At 43.2% G+C, this 21,418-nt stretch overlaps 1 protein-coding gene across 1 annotated transcript in view; it reads right to left on the bottom strand.

Annotated features, from left to right (window-relative positions):
- The window catches only part of clip2 (CAP-GLY domain containing linker protein 2), a 142,674-nt gene that overhangs the window by 30,439 nt on the left and 90,817 nt on the right, over positions 1–21,418 (bottom strand). The window contains exons 4-10 of the mRNA XM_043718733.1: positions 19,036–19,160; positions 17,087–17,300; positions 15,840–16,037; positions 12,446–12,549; positions 10,103–10,163; positions 5,191–5,295; positions 850–1,764 (exon numbers count right to left, since the gene is read on the bottom strand). Coding sequence (XP_043574668.1) covers positions 850–1,764; positions 5,191–5,295; positions 10,103–10,163; positions 12,446–12,549; positions 15,840–16,037; positions 17,087–17,300; positions 19,036–19,160 — 1,722 coding nt within the window. The remainder of the gene's footprint in view (positions 1–849; positions 1,765–5,190; positions 5,296–10,102; positions 10,164–12,445; positions 12,550–15,839; positions 16,038–17,086; positions 17,301–19,035; positions 19,161–21,418) is intronic.

The raw sequence follows: 21,418 nt of genomic DNA, 5'->3' as shown, positions 1-21,418 counted from the left end.
GATATGGGGGAGGTGAGGTTGGGGAAAGGTAAGGATGTGGGTGGGGGAGGTCAGAGTGGGGAGGACGTATGTTTCCAGCTGATAACCAGGCCCTATGTCTCTGTTTAAAATTAAAACCCCTTCTTTGTCTTTCTCATTTGGATATTAAATGGGCTGCTAGCATATTCATTGCTTAATTCCTGTGAAGCTGTCTACTATCTGTTGGGGTATAAGCCTAGATCACTGACTGCCATCAGAATCTGGCACAGGGACCTCCATCGGACTGTGATTAGAAATAGGAACTCTGGCCAATGTCCTCTCTCAAACACGGTCACCCAGGGCAAGGACAGAAAGTCCTCTCACTGCCTGCTAAAGTGTTAACTCTTCCTCAGAGTGAAGGCGGAGTCTTGGCTCCAATACTCACTGGGTACATTTTCTGAGACATGGACAGACCCTGGAAAACACCTGGTTAAACCTCCTGCAGTTTTGTTGGCCCTTGCCTCCTGTGTATTTGGCTGTGATTTGCAGCATTAAGAACTCAAATATGCAGCAGCTGTGCTCAAAATTATTGAACCATTAAATTACATTCCACATAAGCAAATACATTATATTCCCCTGCCCTTCAGTGGAACAGTAACATTGGTCTTAAACTCAATGTATATAATAGCACATAAAGTTATACCCATGACATTGCCTATTTAACATTTAATTATGATCAAATTATTTCCAACTTATTAAAATTGTTATTTATTTTTGTTCTATATTGTTGAAGTTGATTTTAACCAGAGCACAGTAAGACTAACATGATTTCTCCTACCACAGACAGACCAGAGATATATTTAATGGGTTTTTTAGTGTGTATTCTCATACTTCAGAAGAATGACGAGCTTCCAGTGCCTGAAGCTTCTCCTGTAGGTTCCTGAACTCCTGCTTGTGTTGGATCTCAGATTTCTGGAGCGCCTCGTAGTCTGTCATTTTTCTCTCAGCTGCAGCTATCTGCTCCTTTAAGAAGCTGATGGCCTGCGCTTGGTCTTTGTAATCAGCATGAAGTTTCTCCTGCTCACTGAGTCTCAGCTCAGCGTTTCGGAGCTGATCGATGGTCACCTGGAGCTCTTCCCTGTGCTGACAGGTTGTAACCTCCAACTTGTTCCGCCAGTTTGCATTGCACTCCTCCAGTTCGTATTTGGCTTCCTGCAGCTTAACTCTGAAGTCCTCTTTCTCCTTGATGTGCAGTGCCATCTCAATCTCGTGCTTGGCTTTCAGATTCTCCCATTCGAGTTGGTGCTCCATCTTCAGGCTTTCTAAGGTGGCTCTTAGCTCCACTAGCTCACTGTTCTGAACATCACTACCTGCAATCAATGAGACTTTAAGTTCCTCTAGAGACTTCTGATGGTCAGATACTAAAGTGTCCAGTTTGTTCTTCCAATTGTCCATCATCTCCATGTTTTCCTTAGTTGCTTGGTGCAGTTTCTGTCGAAGGTCACTGATATCCTGCGAGTACTTCTCATTGGTGGTCTTCAACTTTTCCATTTCCTCTTGATACTCCTGCAACCTGGCCTCATATTTCTCCTTTAGTAAGACATTCTCACTTTGATGCTCTTTGTTGACCGCTGACAGCTGTTCTCGTAACTTGAGGACCTCTGACTGCAGACTGAGGCTCTGCTCAGGTGTGTCTGATTTGTCCGAGTTTCTCAATCTCTGCTGCAGTTCCTCAATTTCGCTGGTCTTCAAATTCAGTTCATCCTCCAGCTGGACAATCCTGGACTTTTCAGCTACCGTCGTGAGCTGCAGTCAGAAAATCAAAGAAAACGCAGTTAGTACTCAATGATTTGCTGCTCAGATGGTTCCTATTAATAGAATGCCAGTGGGACATAATAGCTCCTCTACATTATTTGTTGCAAAGTTGCTGTTCCATATCTTTAATTTTAAGATGCAGCAGAAATACAATTTTCGTTCAGATTCAGTCTGGCTGACAAAACAAAAGCACACCTACAACATCATGGTGTCACAACAGCAAGTCAATTTGCTTTGTATATGAAGCCTAGTCTGTGCCATGCTTCATGGAACCCTCAGATGTGGTGTCCTTACTTGGGAAAGGGTGTACTGGCACTGCAGGGGGTGCAGAGGAGGTTCACGAGGTTGATTCCGGAGTTGAGGGGGTTGGCTTATGAGAAGAGACTGAGTAGACTGGGATTGGAACTCATTCGAAGTTAGAACCATGATGGGAAAGTGCTGAAAATCACTCCAACCAAGGCACAACACTGCTTTCAACATTTACATGATACTGCCATTTCTCAAACATTCTCAAAACTTTCACACTGGACCTAACCTCGGGAAATCTAAGGTTATAAATTCCTGTCCATTCACATTAAAATGATGACATGGAGGAGTCTTTTGTTTTTGGTTCCCACTCAGTCAGCGAAGGGGTGCATTTGAGAGGAGTAACAAAAGGGTATTTGTTCCAACAACGTAGTCCCACTTCATTATCATTATCCTGAGTCTATGTCCGAATCACTAATCCCTTGTCAGGAAACTGTTATACAGTCCACTGATTGAGGGGAGATGATAATGGTGTAGTGGTAATGTCATTGGACTAATAAACCAAAGTCCCACCATGGGTGTGTGAAACTTAAAATAAATAAAAAGTTTGGGAATTAAAAGGTAACCAAATTGAGGCCATGTAACCACTGATGGTTCTTGTAAAAACTCCAATGCATTACTAATTTGCCATCTCTACCTGGTCTAGCCTAAATATGAATCTAGACCCAAACCGATTAGAGGTGAATAATAAACGCTGGCTTAGCCAGCCAATCCTGCGTCCCATGACTGAAGAAAAATGATGACTATATTCTATATTTATGCATGTTAAAACTATAATTTTCCTGGACAATTTCAACATGTGGCATTTAGTTCTATTCAGATAAACTTGATCCTTCATACTACATCCTGCAGACATCTGCATCCTCAGGCGACTCTCTGTGTGGAGTTTGCACATTCTCCTCGTGTCTGTGTGGGTTTCCTCCGGGTGCTCCGGTTTCCTCCCACAATCCAAAAATGTGCAGGTGAATTGGCCATGCTAAATTGGCCATGCTAAATTGCCCATAGTGTTAGGTGAAGGGGTAAATGTAGGGAATGGGTCTGGGTGGGTTGTGGGTCGGTGTGGACTTGTTGGGCTGAAGGGCCTGTTTCCACACTGTAAGTAATCTATCTAAGTAATCTCTTCCCCATAACTTTTATGCCATTTTATCTTAATAATTGGCCATTTTTGTTGCATTGTTTCATATTTTCCCTTTGGAGAACAATGGGGAAGCGTTGGAAGAATAAGCAAGCTGATCATCTGCCACTTTGGACATCATCAATGCTTCAACATTTTCACAAAAAGGTGGTTTGCAGGTTCAGCAAGTAATTAAGAAGGCAAATGGAATATTGTCCTTCATTGCGAGAGGGATGGAGTTTAAAAACAGAGAGGTTATGCTGCAGCAGTATAGGGTGCTGGTGAGGCGCACCTGGAGTACTGTGTGCAGTTTTGGTCTCCTTACTTGAGAAAGGATGTACTGCCTCTAGAGGGGGTGCAGAAAAGGTTGATTTCGGGGTTGAGGGGGTTGGCTTGAGGACAGACTGAGTAGACTGGGATTATATTCACTGGAATTCAGAAGAATGAGAGGGGATCTTATGGCGGGTGAAACTAAAACTAGGGAACATAGCCTCAAAGTAAGGGGAAGCAGATTTAGGACGGAGTTGAGGAGGAAGCTCTTCACCCAGAGGGTTGTGAATCTGTGGAATTCCCTGCCCAGTGAAGTATTTGAGGCGACCTGATTGAATGATTTTTAAGGCAAAGATAGATAGTTTTTTTGAACAGAAAAGGAATTAAGGGTTACGGTGAGAGGGCGGGTAAATGGAGGCGAGTCCATGAAAAGATCAGCCATGATCTTATTGAATGGCGGAGCAGGTTGGAGGGGCCAGACGGCCTAGTCCTGCTCCTGGTTCTTATGTTCTTACGTTTTACAAATGAGAGCAGATTTATAGTTTAATGTCTGAAGGGAGCTTTCATTCCAACTTCTGCCAACTTTTATCTACCTGTCCCATTGTGTTCATCATAATGCCCCTTTGCAACATTTCCTTTATAACATCTAAAACAACACTTCCATTTAGCAAGATAAGGGGACCGTATTTCTTCCAAGTTACACACCATCCTGATTTGGACATACATCATCATTCATTATCACTATGTTAAAATCTTGGTACTTTCCACCAAGCGGCATGATGGAATTACCCTCACCACCACGTTCTCACCAGCACCCACTAACCAGCAATAAATGCCAGTAGTGCTACCTGTCATGCCAGAGAGAGAGAGTTGACCAACTATCTCTGCTACCATATAAGAGCAAATTACTGCAAGATGCTGGAATGTGTACTGAAAACAACAAATGCTGGAGATCACAGTGGGTCAGACAGCATCCATGGAGAGACAGCAGGCTAATGTTTTGAGTCCAGATGACTCTTCATCAGAGCTCTTAAGCTCTGATAAAGAGTCATCTAGACTCGAAACATTAGCTTGCTGTCTCTCCATGGATGCTGTCTGACCCACTGTGATCTCCAGCATTTGTTGTTTTCATCTCTACTACCATGTTTAGTCATAGCTGCAGTTAATATTGAGAACAAGAGTTGAGGGGACAGTGGCCAATGAGCCTGAAATACCATATTATTAACACAAATTCATCATTTGGTATTATTTTAATCTGATTTAAGATTCGAGTCCATGGTCGCTGCCCAGCATTTCCAGTAATTCAGCACAAAATAGTCTGGCCAGTTGCTTCACATGCAGCTGATGGCACAGATAGAACAAGGGGAAAGGGGAGGGGGGGATGGGAGGTGAGGAGAGGGCGTATCAGAGAGCTGTTTTCCTGTGCATTCACCAGAAAGCTCAGCTTCCTGAGACACACTCGATGGATTAGATGATGTGCCAAGCAATGTTTAGCAGACCAATACGCCAAGCAGAAAAAAAAGGGCTTTAAAAACACAGATGTCAAAAGAAAATCAGTCCCACCGTGTTCTCCTTTCCGACATGAGGAGCGAGATCATGAACAAAGCCAATGTGCTTGCAAATGAAACAAAGCTTTTGTGATGCCAAGCCATTCTCAGGCAAGCTATGAGACTGACTGAGGGAAAAGCACTGAGGAGGGTTGGGGAGGGGTTGGCACATCGTTTTACCCGAGTGTCTTCAAACTCCTTCTGGAGTTTTCCAGCTTTAGTCCTTTCAAACAGCAGGCTGTGCTCTAGCTCCCGAATACGGGCATGCTCTAACTTTGTCTGTGTCTGTTAGTCCCGAGGGAAGAAGATGAGAAAGTAACAGAGAGAGGGAGAGAGAAAGAGAGAGAGAGAGAGAAAAAAGAGACACAAAGACACTGTAACAGCTCAGCACAATAAAATCACAAGGAGGGAGGCAAATACAAAAAAGTTTACAAAGTCAAACATTCAGACTGATGGCAAGATTTCTCCTGAATGAACCTGCTGATTTTACACTTTGTGCATCAAGCATTCAGAGCAAATCCAAAGAGGCTATTACATTTCATGTCGAGCAGCTCAACACTAAGGGTTGAGCTTCCAGGTTAGTCATGCATACGAGGGCAGCACACAAAGCTTACTCATCTTCCCATCTTTGGCAGGGGATGGACTTGCATTCTGCAGTTTCTCACAGTAGCAAGGCCACGATTCGGGCTAACAGTTTATAAGACAGTACCACGTCATTACATCGAGAAGGAACACTCAGAGGAGAGCCCTCCTGCTTTCCTCTGTTGCAGGAGTAACAAAAGCAGCGGAATTCTTTTCAAAAGACCCCGAATCATGGACTGTGTTGCATCCGTTCCCTATAGCCTTCAGGCTCATGGGTTGCTTGGATTAAAACAGGGTGTGTTTTTGCACACTGTTCTTGTAAGTTTCAGAAAATAATGGAAGTGGGGAGAAATAGTGACCAGAACTACAAATCTATGCAAATGAAAAATGCTTATCTCTTTATGGTAAAATGAAAATGAGATTACCTGGAGAATTTTATTACCGATGAACTGACGTTCCACAGTTAATGGTCATCTTTGCCACTGTCCACATTATTTCACATTTGGCCCAAGTGACAGTTTTAAAACTTTTTACGCAGACAGTCTTATATTTTCTGCTAGTACAATACCATCCGATAAAGGACTAATCACCTATACTTCTGGCTGAGCTTTTCATCCTGAATTACTTCTGAGTCAAACTGGCTGGCTCTCAGCTCCTTGGAAAATCTTCACTCTCCAGTAGATTTTTATCTTAAATATTTTAAAACTTTGTTTCTTTGCAATGACGGGGCACAGCCTCAATACTGCTGGATCCAGGGCAGCTCATTGCAATGGATCATTAAAAAAGGCAGTTATATCATACTTGGACTCTCAAGAGGGATCAGTGTCATCAAATTCAAAATGGTGGTGGGGGTGTTGGAGCATCATTTTCAACAAAAAGACTGTGACGTTAGACCTTCGATTTCGAGCGCAGTTCATACAACTGTACAGCACAGAATAGGCCCTTCGGCCCATTGTGTCTGCATGGACAACACAAATCCACTACTCCCGCATTTCAGCACATGGCCCATTGTTATGAATGTTCTGATACTTTTAGTATCAGGGATGTGAGGAGTGTATTAAGAGTAAGGAATCTCACCTTGGATAAGGCAAGAGTTTTCCCCATACCATCGCAAGTCCTTGGCTTATTTACACTGTAGAACTTTGTTATCCAAATGGGCAAAATCAAAAATGTAGCTTGGATATTAAAGTGCCCCTGAAACTGCATGACCCAATGACTTAAATAAGGAACTGGCAGCAAGCCAGAGAGAAATGCACAAAGTGGATGTTTAAAAATAAAATCAAACCCACAATGAGAAACATTTTCTTCACTGCCTGATTCATTTAGAATGTCCTGAGATGGTCATTCTGTGCTGGTTGATGAACAAAACTCCAGCAGGAAATACCTTGGGTTGTGTTTTATCAGACTTCACGATTGAGTTTCATTTTAATAAGTGAGTGCCTGTTCCAGCCAAGCTCATTCAAGGAAGGTCCTCAAATAGAAGCCAATTAGCTACTTCTATAGAAACTGAACTCAACAGCATGAACTCATTGTATTTAACAGGTTGCTCATTGCACTCAACAGGTTATTAAACACAGGAATCTTCTGTAATACACTTTGACAATGGAAAAAGAAATAGCTCAAATAGACAATCAAGAGGAACTTCATGCATCTACAGACAAAAGAAGCATGTGGCAAAAGTGCATGCTAGATAGGAAACAAAATACAAGATTGACAAGTTTATAATTGCAAATGTCATTGAAGCACTATGGTCAAGATCACATTTGTTAAAAAAAGGGAAAGACATAGCTGCAGGATGACATTGATTGGGAGCTCATATTGAAGAGTATATGACAGGTAGGAAGGACAAGAGTGAGGAAAAGGTGAAGGGTGGCTCTGTTAAGCAACAACAGTATTAGCTCAATAGACAGGAGTGACCTAAGTTCAGGAAAGCAGGACGTACAAGCAATTTGGGTGAACATAGAGAAATGATAAATGCAAGAAGTTACTTGTAGGAGTACAACAGAGCAGAAAGGAAGAATTTGTCAGAAATGTATGCCAATAATTGTGAAGGGCTCTAATCTACGTATACACTGGAAAAATCAGACAGGGAAAAGGAACCCAGATGAGGAGTTCATAGATTGCTTTTGGAAGGTTCCTTTGAACACCATGTTCTGAAGCCAACCAGACAGCAATTTATACTAAACCTGGTACCACAAAATGAGATAGGACGAACTAATGATATCATACTGAAAGACACTCCTAAGTAGCAGTGATCATAATATTACTGAACTTTACATTTGGTTTGAGGGAGAGAAGGGTGAATCTAAGACCAGTATTTTAAATTTAAATAAAGACAATTATTAGGACATGAAAGCAGAGTTAAGTGAACTTGCAATGTAGCTCAAGGTCAATAGAGACACAGTGGAAGATACTGAAGGGGATGTGTTAGAATACAGAAAATGGATACATTGTAATGAGCACGAAAAATTCAAAGCAGAGTACCCACGTACCATAGTTGGTAGAAAAGTTATAGATACTGTCAAATTTAAAGGAAAAACATATCATTGCACACAAATGAATGGCATATTAGAAGATTAGATATATTTTGATATAAAGTAAAGAATGACTGAAAGAGGTAACAAAGAGGGGAAATGAAAGTACAGAGAAAACTAATTTACTTATAAAAACAGACAGTAAAGATTTCTAAATTTTTTTTTACAAGTAACAAAATGTGTTTTGTTCCTATGGAAAGTGAGCTTGGAAAATTAGTAATGGGAAATAAATTGGATGAGTAGAACAGGTACTTTGCATCAATTTTCACTTCACAGGAAACAAGTAACATCCCAGAAATAGCTGTACATCAGCAATCGGAAGGGAAGGAGGAACTCAAACAAATTACAATCACCAGGGAAGTGGGACTCAGCAAATTCTTGGAGCTTTGGGGTGACATGTCACCAGACCCTGCTAGACTTTATCTTAAGAAATGGCTAGTGAGATAGTTGAGGCATTGGTCTTAGATTTCCAAAATTCACAGATTCAGGGAAGATTCCCTTTGATTGGAAAATAGTGAATATAACTCCTTTATTCAAAAAGGAGAGGAAAGGAGATTAAAAATAAGTCAGGATAACTTAACATCTGTTTGGGAAAATGTTGGAAGCCATTATTAAAGCTGTAACAATAGGGCACTTGAAGATATTCAAGGTCATCAGGAAGAGTTACCATGGCTTTGTGAAATGGAAATTACAATTTATTGGAATTCTTTGAGTCAGTAATATGTGATGTGGATAAAGAGGAAACAGTGTACTGGACATAAACTTCTAGTAAGCATTTGATAAGGTGTCACATCAAAGATTATTGCAGAAGATTTAAAAACTGGTGCAGGCAGTAACTTGCTGGTAATGCATAGAAGATTGGCTGGTTAATAGCACCGGTCTCATTACTTATGGAAGGATGTAAATGCATTAGAAGCAGCCCACTGAAGAGGAATAACTGGGCTGCCTTCTGAAGAAAACTGGTCAGGTTGAGCTGGACAGGTTGAGTAAGAGGTGACCTGACTGAACCTGAGTGGACTTGACAGGGTGGGATGTGGAAAGTAGGTTTTCTCCAGTGCGAGAATCCAGAACTAGGGATCACTGTTTAGAAATAATGGGTTATCCATTTAAGACGGGGATGAGGAGAGTTTTTTTCTCACAGAGGATAAGTCTTTCCTCCTGAAAAGGCAATGGAAGTGGAGCCTTTGAGGCATTTTAAAGCAAGCGGCTGAAAGGGTTTTGGAATGTGAAGTGTTCAGAACCGCCATGATTTTGTTGGAATCATGGAACAGGCTTGAGGAGCCTACTCTTGCTCCAAATCCAAGCGGTCACGTGTGTGTACATGGTTATCTTTATTCTTTCCAATCCACCCTGCCACAGCAAGACAGTGATAATTAATAATTCTGCCCTTACGTGGAAGTCCTCTGTCCCATGGTGAAAACTGGGAAGACTGTTCCTTTCCAAACTCAGCAACAAAAGCTATAACCTACCGAGTGACAAAACCATTTGCAGGTCCATCATATTACAATGAGTTAAGCATTTTTGTTGAAAGCATGTGAAAACGAATGAGAAACAGCGGTTTCTCAGTCATGTTATTTCTGAATGACTGGCTTTGGTATTGAAAGTTCCATGGTGATGGATCCCTCGTTTAACAGTTTGTTTTTCAAACTGTTTGGCACTGAAAGGCCATAGAGGGGAACTCAGAAACTGTCCGGTAATAAAAACAAGAATCTTTCTATATGTCTCGGTGGCCAGGCTTGGAGCAATTTCTGTGGAGGGAAGAGCAGAATACGTTCACCTGAAGACATTTTCTGAAACACCAACAGTTTGCTTGACCGACGTGCTCCTGACAAGCAGCACTGTCTGTAGTGCCAAGAAAACTGTGGGAACACAATGCTGGAAAAGGCGTGTATCTCAGCTTGGGTGTATTGTTGATGAGCCCAATGTGTTTCATCAATAGAGGTACTGATCACATTATCTGCATTCAATACTTTTACCTCTAAATCTCCTTTGGTAATTGATTCTTCTTCCACTCGGAACTGGAGATCCTCGATTTTCCTGTTGAACCATAAAAGCAAAGGTATAAAAATGAACGTTAAATCTTCAGAGACATTACGCCTGCTATAGGAACATAGGTCCCAATATTTTGATTTGATTTTCTAGAAATGAGTGGCATTTTATTCTGGAAAAACTGAAGAGATAAGACCTTGGCTTTGAGATGTGAAATAGCTGTAGATGTCAAGAATCAATTGAATTTTTTAAAGTGTGAGATCAATAGGGTTTTGCTGGGCAAGGATGTCAATGAATCAGTGATCCAGAGATAAGGCAATAGATGGAGCTGAGGTACAGACCAAAGATGATTTAATCAAATGGCAGAAATGGCGAGAGGGACTGAAAGAGCTACGTCTGAATCCTTTTCAGCCTCACTGTAGGCCCAAATCCAGGTCTTACAGATTCATAGAGTTAAACAACACAGAAACAGAACCTCCAGTCCAACCAGTCCATGCCATTGATGTTCCCAACCCAAACTAGTCCCACCTGCCTGCACTTGGCCCATATCCCTCCCAATCTTTCCTATTCATGTACTTATCCAAATGTCATCCTTGATTATAAAAAAACCCACACTGACTCAGTGGTTAGCGCTGCTGCCTCACACCATCAAAGGACCTGGGTTCCATTCCAGCCTTAAATGATTGTCAGTGTGGAATCTGCACATTCTCCCAATGTCTGCACGGATTTCCTCCGGGTGCTCCGGTTTCCCCCCACAGTAGAAAGATGTGCAGGTCAGGTGAATTTGATATGCTAAATTGCCCATAGTGTCCAAGGATGTGAAGGCTAGCTGGGTTAGCCTTGGGAAATGTAGAGTTACAGGGATAGGGTATGGGGCTGGGGCTGGGTGGGGTGCTCTGCAGAGGGTCAGTGTGGATTGGCTGAATGGCCTGCTTCCAAAAACTGAATCAAAAAATAATCAAAATAAAAATCTTATACTACTGAAATGTAATAACTGAAAGAAATCTCGAAGTAAACTTGCAATCTCAGGAGTAGCTGCAAGATCCACCGACTCTTTTTGACCCACCATTTTGATTCTCGTGCTTTGATTTGCCAGTTCTGGTTTCTTGTCCCTCTAATCTCCTGAATACACTGAGCCCTACACCCTCACCAAAACTTTCTTCACAACTTTTAAAGTCATCTCTGTCTACTTCGAACTTCTCTACAAACTCTTTTTAAAATTTCTTTCTCAGCTTTTTTACACCTCATTAAAGTGGATGTATTAATTGGAAGACATTCTATAAACCCACTGTATAAGCACAAGTCATCCTGACTGGAATTAATGTGGAGAAAGTGAGGACTGCAGGTGCTGGAGTACCAGAGTTGAAAAATGTGGTGCTGGAAAAACACAGCAGGCCAGGCAGCATCCGAGGAGCAGGAGAATCGACGTTTCGGGCATAAGAAGGGTTTATGCCGGAAACGTCAATTCTCCTGCTCCTCGGATGCTGCCTGGCCTGCTGTGTTTTTCCAGCACCACATTTTTCAACTCTGGAATTAATGTGGTGAAACCAGAAACTGTATTAAAGCAGCACCAAACTAGACAGGTTGATCATCAATTCTTTGATCTTAATGTGCTCATCAGAACAAATGACATCCAGATCAAGTCTGGGAAGGTATTTCCACTTTGTTATTCATCTCTAAACAAATGCACTCTGTTGGGATTCAGTGGCTGTCATATATTAGATTCCCTACAGTATGGAAACAGGCCCTTCGGTCTAACAAGTCCACACCGACCCTCCGAAGAGTAGCCCACCCACACCCATTCCCCTATCCTATCCTAACTAATGCACCTAATATTATGGACAATTTAATGTGGCCAATTCACCTGACCTGCACATCTTTGGACAGTGGGAGGAAACTGGAGCACCCGGAGGAAACCCACACAGACACAGGGAGAATGTGCAAACTCCACACAGACAGTCACCTGAGGCGGGAGTCAAACCCCAGATCCCTTGCGCTGTGAAGCAGCAGTGCTAACCACTGAGCCACCGTGCCGCCCTTACAGCACCATTTAAACATGGAACATATCTCCCACTCCTTAGTCAAGTATCTCTTCTTCTACCTGGTTCTTTGAACCGATATTCACATAAATCCTTACCTTTGAATGGAGGCTGATGAGACACCACCCTATTTGGACGAGAGGTTTCAGGACTTATAATGGACTCACTAACTCTAAACTCTCCATTTTCTTCATTCCTGCTGCTTCCTGGACTTACCAAGTCTCCTTCCCCTTTCTCCTTCCCCTTCCCCTTTTCTCTTTTCCTCCCCCCCGATTTTAAAATTCCCATTACCTTTTCTCCTCTTCCAGTGTGTTTAACAGTTCCAGTTTTTGTTTCTCAGCATTGTTCAGCCTGGTTCGTACAAGCTGGAGGTTCATCTCAGCCTCTGTCGCGTACTGCAGGGAGAAAAGGCAGGTGGTCACTCCTTATCTGAACAGCTTTTAACCTACTGGATTTTCACTGGGATGGAGATGTCCTGCGTGCTCTCAGGGTTCATTGCAGTAAACCCTGTGCCGTGTTACTGTCTGACATAAACAGGAGATGCAATGGAGCTGATTTTATTGGGATGGTAGAGAGGCTGGAAAGTTAGGGTCAAATCACTTCAACAGCTTTTAGGAACCTCCGGCGGGATCACGTAGCCACCCAATTGCTAATGAGTTGCCTTCAAGACTTCAGTCCCTTTAAGGGGAGATCCAAGATCAAAGACTGATTGTGTGCCAGCAGTTCCTCCAACTGAAACAGCACCACTGGGAGTGGTGGCCACCGCTGGAACTGCATCCAATTTAGGGGAAAGCAGCATGGACGGTATTCTCTGAAGAAGGAAAGTGGGGATTGATATCACTGAGGCTAGTCAGGATGCTGGGGAGGGAAGGAGGTTTCTGCAGGGGATGACATTGTTTTGATTGACTTTCCATCTCCTACAGAGTGAACTTGCATGGTGGCCACCAGGTATCACTGGAGACACGTCAGAGGGTTCATCTGCTGCTGGCAGAATGCTCACCGTAGTAGGAGAAGGCACTTAAATGGCTTCTGAATGGAAAGACCATCCTTCACACTCCATTCCTCAAAATAGAACTCTTGCAGCACCATGGTAGTATCGCTCCCTCTGGGCCAGGAAGCCCAGGCTCAAGTCCCACCTTCCCCTGAGGTGTAAAATAACATCTCTGAAAATGTTGCTTAGGAAATCTCTAGAATTCCAAAGTGTTGGGAATGCAAACAGTGCCTCTCCAAACACGCCACTCCCATCTCAGCTGCTCTTAAAGGTTCCCTTATCCATTCCTGGAGTTTAGTTTTGGGAGAGTCCTCTGTCATTGATCTCAACAGAACGTGCACAGTCTAACTAAACTCGAACAAGCAATGTCTGGTACTCTGTTCAGTCAAACAGCCAACATACTGAACTGGTGGTAAATGAGAAAATAGCTGATAATGCAAATCTAATCCACGACACAAAGAAGTCACGTCTAGGAAAGTCTATTAGCATTGGTTGGTCATTCTCCTGTAGTCATACTGTGTTAGTTACATGACAAAGAGAGTGAGCCATTCCATCCCATTCTGGAGCTGTAAATCTGTGAGGATTGACAAGGAGCAGTCTGCGGTAAGGTCACGGCACTAGGAAGTCAGAGCCCTAGGCAGACATTCTGAGGATGTGGGTTCAAATAATGGTGAATGAAATCTGAATTCAATAAAATTCTTGGATTAAAAAGTTGGTCTAATGGTGACCACTTTCTTGACATTAGATTTTATTTTGAAGGAGGTTATAAGACAGAGCCTTGGGGATTTCCTTTTTAATGTAGGTACAACAGAAGCAGCCTGAATAGGTGGGTCGAGCTCCCACAGAACCAGGATTTGTAGCTTTAGTTTTTCAGTAGCAGCTGCTGCTGGGATCCTGAAGCTGGATGTGAAAGCTGGGTTTCCTCTGTCTGTTCCAGCTAAAAGCTCAGGTTCTCTTCCAGCTGCTAGAACTGCCAGTGAGACAATCTGTTATATTGAATTTGCCTTTTGCCAACGCTGTTACTATATTGGAACAGTTACTGTTCAGTCATTAAATAATCTATTATTCTGTTAAGTTTTCCAATAGAGTTAAGTTATTCCAAATTCTTCTTTCTTTTGTTGTATTTTAACTATAGTGTGTGAATAAAGTGTGTTGAGTAGTTTGAACAATCGAATTGCACCTGGAATGCAACCCCTTACACTTACCTTTAAAATAAGAAAAAGTTAGGATCTAAACTACCTTCTTAATATATTTTGAGGAGGTTTGATCTGGTCCATAACACCACGACATCATTCTCGATTTTTGTAAAAATCTATCCGATTCACTTTAGGAGTTTCCATTAAATGTCATTTAAGGAAGAAAGTCTGCCATCCTTAGCAGGCCTGTGGCCTACATGTGACTCCCAGTGTGACTGACTCTAACTACCAGCTGGGAAAATAAGGATGGGGAATAAATGCTGGCCCAGCTAGTACCACCCACATCCCATGAATGAAAATAAAAACAGTCTTGTGATTGAGCTCAAAGAAATGTAACTCGCTGGATATTTACTGAAAATGTGTTGCTGGAAAAGCGCAGCAGGTCAGGCAGCATCCAAGGAGCAGGAGAATCAACGTTTCGGACATGAGCCCTTCTTCATGCCCGAAACGTCGATTCTCCTGCTCCTTGGATGCTGCCTGACCTGCTGCGCTTTTCCAGCAACACATTTTCAGGTCTGATCTCCAGCATCTGCAGTCCTCACTTTCTCCAGCTGGATATTTAGACTATTTTGCCAACTATTTCACCTCAAAAATGGTCAATCCCATTTTTCAACGAAAAACCATAGCCATGTCGAACCCACACGATCAGTTAGTCACTTTGTTGGTGGTTCACTTGTGTAAATACAGGTCAGTTAAAATTAACTTCAAATCAATGAAGTTCTTCTTAAAACTTCAAACAAACCTCATCAACTATGACATGGAAATGATTGATTTTCAGTGTTAAAAGAATTTGAATAGAACTCTTCAATAACATTTCAATGACAGGTACAAAATGACTACACTGGTGAGAAGAGATTGCAACCAATTTAAAATGGATTAAAATCTTCACTGAAACAGTAGAAAAAAAGAAAGAACTCTGGCAGAAACAGCTGAAAATGCTCAATACTGACATAAACTATGATTCGAAATACAAACCAGTTAATGATTTTGCAAATCCTATTTTAGAAACAGTGAATTTAACTCAAAATGAAGAGGTGCTTTGCAAAACTAGTGTGTTAATCAAAATCTCTAACAAAAATAAAACTGCATGGTTGTTCTACTTTTGCTTTGGCTAAAGAGTGGTGCATTTTTGGAATTCTCAGAGAGCTATAGATAAGTTAATGATGCTCATATAATGAACAGTTGCAGGACTGAATGGGCCTCCTTTTGCAGTGTAACAATTCTGTAATCCCGTGATATTCAAGACAGATAAATACCAGGGTACTATTGGAACAAAGGGATATCGAGGTAATGCAGGAATGTGAATGAACTATGATCATGTTGAATGATATAGTAGGGCTGAAGGGACTGAATGGCCACTCAAGCTCCTATTGCTCATGTTCCTGTTGCCCTGGTGACAGCAGCCTGTGTCACTCCATGAAGTCCAGGCCAGTGTTATGAAAGATGTTGGTTTCAAAGGGTCCTGTCCTTTTTGTTACACTTTTGCCTCAGTCTGTACCTGTGCATGTGTGGCCTTCAGAAGAGCCAGCTCTTTCTCCACCTCACAGATATGGCTAGTTGCCTTGGCGACCTCGGCTCGCTCCAGGTCTCGCTCGGCCAGCAGCTGTTCAATGTGCTGCTGCTTCTCCTTCAGGGCTTCCTGCAGGGCGGTGGTGCCTGAGATCTTCCGGGCGTAGCGAGAGGATGTCTCGGTCAGCTGATACAGAGAGAGACAGACAGAGAGAGACAGAGGGAGAGAGAGACACAGAGAGAGAGAGAGAGAGACATTAATGGCGGTTGTACACACTCTCAGGCTGTGTGATAGTCACTCATCTAGTAACTGGGGATCAACACCTGAAGATCCAAAATCAGACAGACAGCAACAGGTTGGTGTGTCATAGGGAGGGTCACACCTGGGGGCGGAGGGTGTTTCTGTCAGAGGATGGGGGAGCTGTGTGTTTGGGGGCATGGTAGGGGTGTGCTGTGTGTGCACACGCGCACATACCTTGGGATAGCAGGTGTGGGAGGGCTGGGAGTGGAAGGTTGTGCATCTGGAGTTGGAGGAGGGAGTGATAGGCATCCAATGGAGGGTAGTGATGATGGGGAAGGAGGCCCATTAAATGCAGATCAGGTCATGATGAAGGCTGGGATAAGCCTAGAGCCATCTGGTGAAAGACCAACACCATTCTGACATGTGTCAGGACGTCTCAATGGAGCACTCAAACACAGAGAAACCAGCAGCACAGGCAGCAGTGGAAGGCTAAACTTCACTAAAAGCAAGAGCTACCTGCTCCAATATTTTAGACACCAAATGTAAGCAAGATTTTAACAGTGCTGAAACCAGAAACATCTGTGGAGAGAAAGCAGAGATAACATTTATCTAGTGATTGTAACAGGGTCAGCCAGGTGGCCCTCATAGGAGCTCCCTGAGTGGGGCTGTTAATCTAGTCCAATTAGGGAGCCCTGGCTGACAGAGAAAAACAGGAGTGTCAGAGGTACTGATTCTTTGGTACCTGACTCTGAATTAGGCAATGCCAGAGTCAAGGACTGTTCACCTGCAAATAAAGAGTGACTTGGTGATGGGATACCGGCCTCTGTGGTGTTATCTCAGTCTAGAGTCTGGTAAACCTTCTGCAGAACGGAATGGTCACTGGACCTGAAGCGTAAGCTCTGCTGTTTCTCTACAGATGCTGCCAGACCTGCTGGATTTTTCCTGCAGTTTCTGTATTAGCAGCATCCACAGTTCTTGGTATTTTGTTTCCTTACCAGTCCGGTGCGGCTTGGTCTCCCCCCGACAGATGAAGCCACGGAGCTGACTGAACTTATCGAGGAGCTGCTCGGACTCTGGGTCAAGGCAGAGACCCCCATGGCCATCCTTTTACTCTTCTTGGTTTTGGCTGGTGTGGTCGACGGGAAGCCAATCCTCATCACCTTGTGAATGGGAGCAAAGAGACCGAACTTGGGTGGGCACTGGAAGTATCTGCGAGAGATAGAAACAAGGGTGGGGTGTGGTCAGAGGAAATGTGTCAGGAACACGGCTGAAATGCAGCCATTGGAGTACTGCACTCCCCACCTGCAGGAGTGATAAGGTTAACCTGTTGTGGAGGAGCTACTACTGGGGTGGATTTCAACAATTCTCTGTTCAAAAGCCCAGGAAACTGACCTGATACAAAGCGTCACACACAGGGGGTATCCACAGATCTTCAGGCCAAAACTCAGGGAATTCCAGCCAAAGGCAGCCTTTTCCTAAGGATATCTTCACTATTATGTACTTTCAATCCTTTAGAAAGACTTGACCTCCTGAGGAGTAAGGCACAAAAAACGCTGCTCACCACCTTCGAATCAGGAGGGAGATCACTAAGTGTGATCCAATGTGATCACTAAGAATCAGATAGGTCACTCAGTGATCATTTTAGAGATCACAAGCTCCCATGAACTGTAAACAGTCCAACTAACAATTCCTGTGGTTGTCCTTGGAGAGGTGCAGAAAAGTGATCCATGAGTCTAGACTCCAATGTCTTTGCTTTGGACATCTCAACATGAATTGGATGCTGCAGTTCAACTTGAAGGTGGAACTGAAGTTCATGGGACCAGTGAGGTCTTGACTTATTTACAAAATTAAAACACTTCCTTGATTAACAAAATAATTCAATCTTAACAAAATTAAACCATCAGAGAAACTAACCCACTGTCGGATCTCAACAATGGGAGACAGGTTCAAATATAATGGGACAAATAATTAAAAAGAATTCGATCAAATGTACAGCCTTTTCATCAAACTGGTAGCAGCTATGGTTTATGCTTGAGATGAGCTACCTTCTGCACTATCCTGTTCTTTTCTCCATTACCTATCCAACCAGTGTCCTCCACCCCTTTGGCATCATCCTCATGATAAAGGTGTGATTGTATTTGTAAAGAGGTATGTTATAAGATCAACCACTTATTTGTTCAAGCATACCTTAATTAGTCATAGGGGCATAGAGATATACAACACAGAAACAGACCCTTCGGTCCAACTTGTCCACGCCGACCAGATATCCCAACCCAATCTCGTCCCACCTGCCAGCACTCTTTTGTTTATTTATTCATGGGATGAGGGCATCACTGACTAGGCAGAATGTATTGCCCATCCCTAATTGCTCAGAGGGCAGTTAAGAATCAAGCACATTGCTGTGGATCTGGAGTCACTGTAGGCCAGACCAGGAAAGAATGGCAGATTCCTTCCCTAAAGCACATTAGTGAACCAGATGGGTTTTTCCCAACAATTGGCAATGGTCTTGTGGTCATCATTAGATTATTAATTCCAGATATTTTTATTGAATTCAAATTCCACCATCTGCCATGGCAGGATTTCAACCTGAGTCCCCAGAACATTACCTGGGTCTCTGGATCAACAGTCCAGTGATAATACCACTAGGCATTGGCCTCCCCTATACTTGACCTATCTCCCTCTAAACCCTTCCTATTCATATACCCATCCAGATGCCTTTTAAATGTTGTAATTGTATCCACCTCCACCACTTCCTCTGGCAGCTCATTCCATACACGCATCACCCTCTCCGTGAAAACCTTGCCCTTAGGTCCCTTTTAAATTTCTCCCCTCTCACCCGAGTGGTGGGGCACTGACATTAGGTGGGGCTGGGGCGCCAGAGTAATGTCAAAGGCCCAACGTACCCACTCATGCGAGTCGTGAGGTTAATGAGGGGATTAATTACCTTGTGCCAGCGACAGCACCATCATTTTTTCCCAGTGGTTCATCCAGTTCAACTCCACACCACTCGCCCTTTGCAAAATCCGTCTCTCCGACATACTTTACAACTCCAGTTTTAGTGCCACCCACCTGTAAAACAAAAGATAAAAGGAACCTAGGTATAAGTAAAATGCTGTGTCAGTATGATCTCAGTCATCACAGCATCACCGTGGGCCCCAGTGGTTCATCCAGTTCAACTCCACACCACTCGCCCTTTGCAAAATCGGTCTCTCCGACATACTTTACAACTCCAGTTTTAGTGCCACCCACCTGTAAAACAAAAGATAAAAGAAACCTAGGTATAAGTAAAAACGCTGTGTCAGTATGATCTCAGTCATCACAGCATCAATGTGTCTGCCAAATGGGTGTCCCATCCTGGCACGTGTCCCATCCTGGCACAGGTCCCAATGTCTGCCCCATCATTCAACCAATGTATAGCCACTAGTGACAGAAAAGACTGGCACCTAGTGGTCACCCTGGCAGGGTATACTGGGCAAAGGCCTCTGAAGGATGGGGCTAGATCCTATTTGCACAGATTCCCTTTGCCCTTCAGAGCCTTCTCAAGACTAGGTTCCTGCACATAATCCAACTCCTAGAGAACATTCAGTAGCTGAAATCTAGCAGTTGCCTATAACACTTGGCAATGTAACCTCTCATTTATCTTGTTGCTGTAGTTTGATTTCTGCTCATCACTGAACCTGTTAAACTCCAGTGCCTGGTCCTGGCCTGACTCCAGAGCTCAACAATGAGAGGGACCCTCTGAGGCAGGGAGTGAGGGCAGCTTCAAGGGAGCATTACTGGGCTCTCCGTACACCATCACTGTGTTGTAAAGCTTGGTTTGTAGGTGGGAGGGACAGAAGGAAATGGTGGCATTTGCAGACCCCACTGACCCAGTTAGTTCTTGTCCTGGACAGGAAAATGTAGCAGCACAGGGAAACCTCAATTTGATAAATATTAAGAAAGGCGACTGTTGAACAATCTAGTGTTTTCAACTTAAATAAGGGCCTGAAAGCAGAACTGAACTTGCAAATTAGGTTAAGGAAGTGGTCAGAAGAGTAACCATTTAAGGGTCAAACATTGAAATATTTAATATCTTTGAATACAGGAATAGATACATTCCAATGAGAAAGAAAAGTTCCAAGAGATGGACCTACCCTCCATGGTCAATGAGAAACGTTACAGACTAAATCAGATTTAAAGGCCCAATGAATGCACAAAGAAGGGTGGCAGGTCAGAAGACTGGATACAATATGAACATCAGCACAGGCTGACTAAATACATATAAAGGTGGAAAATTACAGTATGAGAGAAAGCAACCTAGAAATATAAAAAGCGATAGTAAGGATTTCTGTAGATTTTTTAAACAAAGTTAATAAAGTGAGAGCTGGCCTGACAGAAGGTGAGCATTGTGCATCATCTTCACCACAGACAGTAAGGCAATCAGATGTCAAAGCAGAAGTAGATTGTTCAGCCCATCGAGTTTGTTTCACCATTCAATGAGATCATGGCCGATTTGATATACCTCAACTCCACTTTCCTGCCTTTTCCCCTCCTAGCCTGGGATTCTCTAGCTGATTAAAAATGGGTCCATCTCAGCCCTGAATATACGTGATGACTGAGCCTTGACAGCCGTCTGTGGTAAAGAATTGCACAGATTCACAACCCTCTGAATCCAATCTTAAAAGGGAGATCCTTTATTCTGAGATAATGCCCTCTTGTCCTAGACTCTCCCACAAGGGGAAACCACTTTCCACATTTACTGGACAAGTCCCCTCAGAATTCTACATGTTTCAGTAAGGTTACCTCCTAGTTTCTTCCCATGGTCCAAAGATGTGCAGGTCAGGGTGGAGTATAGAGTCATAGAGATGTACAGCATGGAAACAGACCCTTCAGTCCAACCCGTCCATGCCGACCAGATATCCCAACCCAATCTAGTCCCACCTGCCAGCACCCGGCCCATATACCTCCAAACCCTTCCCATTCAAATGCCTCATAAATGTTGCAATTGTACCAGCCTCCACCACTTCCTCTGGCAGCTCATTCCATACTCGTACCACCCTCTACATGAAAAAGTTGCCCCTTAGGTCTCTTTTATATCTTTCCCCTCTCACCCTAAACCTATGCCCGCTAGTGCTGGACTCCCCAACCCCAGGAAAGATACTTTGTCTATTTATCCTATCCATGTCCCTCATGATTCTATAAGGTCACCCCTCAGCCTCCGACACTCCAGGGAAAACAGCCCTAGTTTATTCAACCTCTCCCTTACAGCTCAAATCCTCCAACCTTGGCAACATCCTTGTAAATCTTTTCTGAACCCTTTCAAGTTTCACAACATCCTTCTATTAGGA

This window comes from Chiloscyllium plagiosum, chromosome 28 (genome assembly GCF_004010195.1).
Source record: "Chiloscyllium plagiosum isolate BGI_BamShark_2017 chromosome 28, ASM401019v2, whole genome shotgun sequence".
NCBI classification, from domain to species: domain Eukaryota; kingdom Metazoa; phylum Chordata; class Chondrichthyes; order Orectolobiformes; family Hemiscylliidae; genus Chiloscyllium; species Chiloscyllium plagiosum.
The sequence above is the reverse complement of the archived record's forward strand: the minus strand, read 5'-3'. Positions and strand labels throughout refer to the sequence as shown.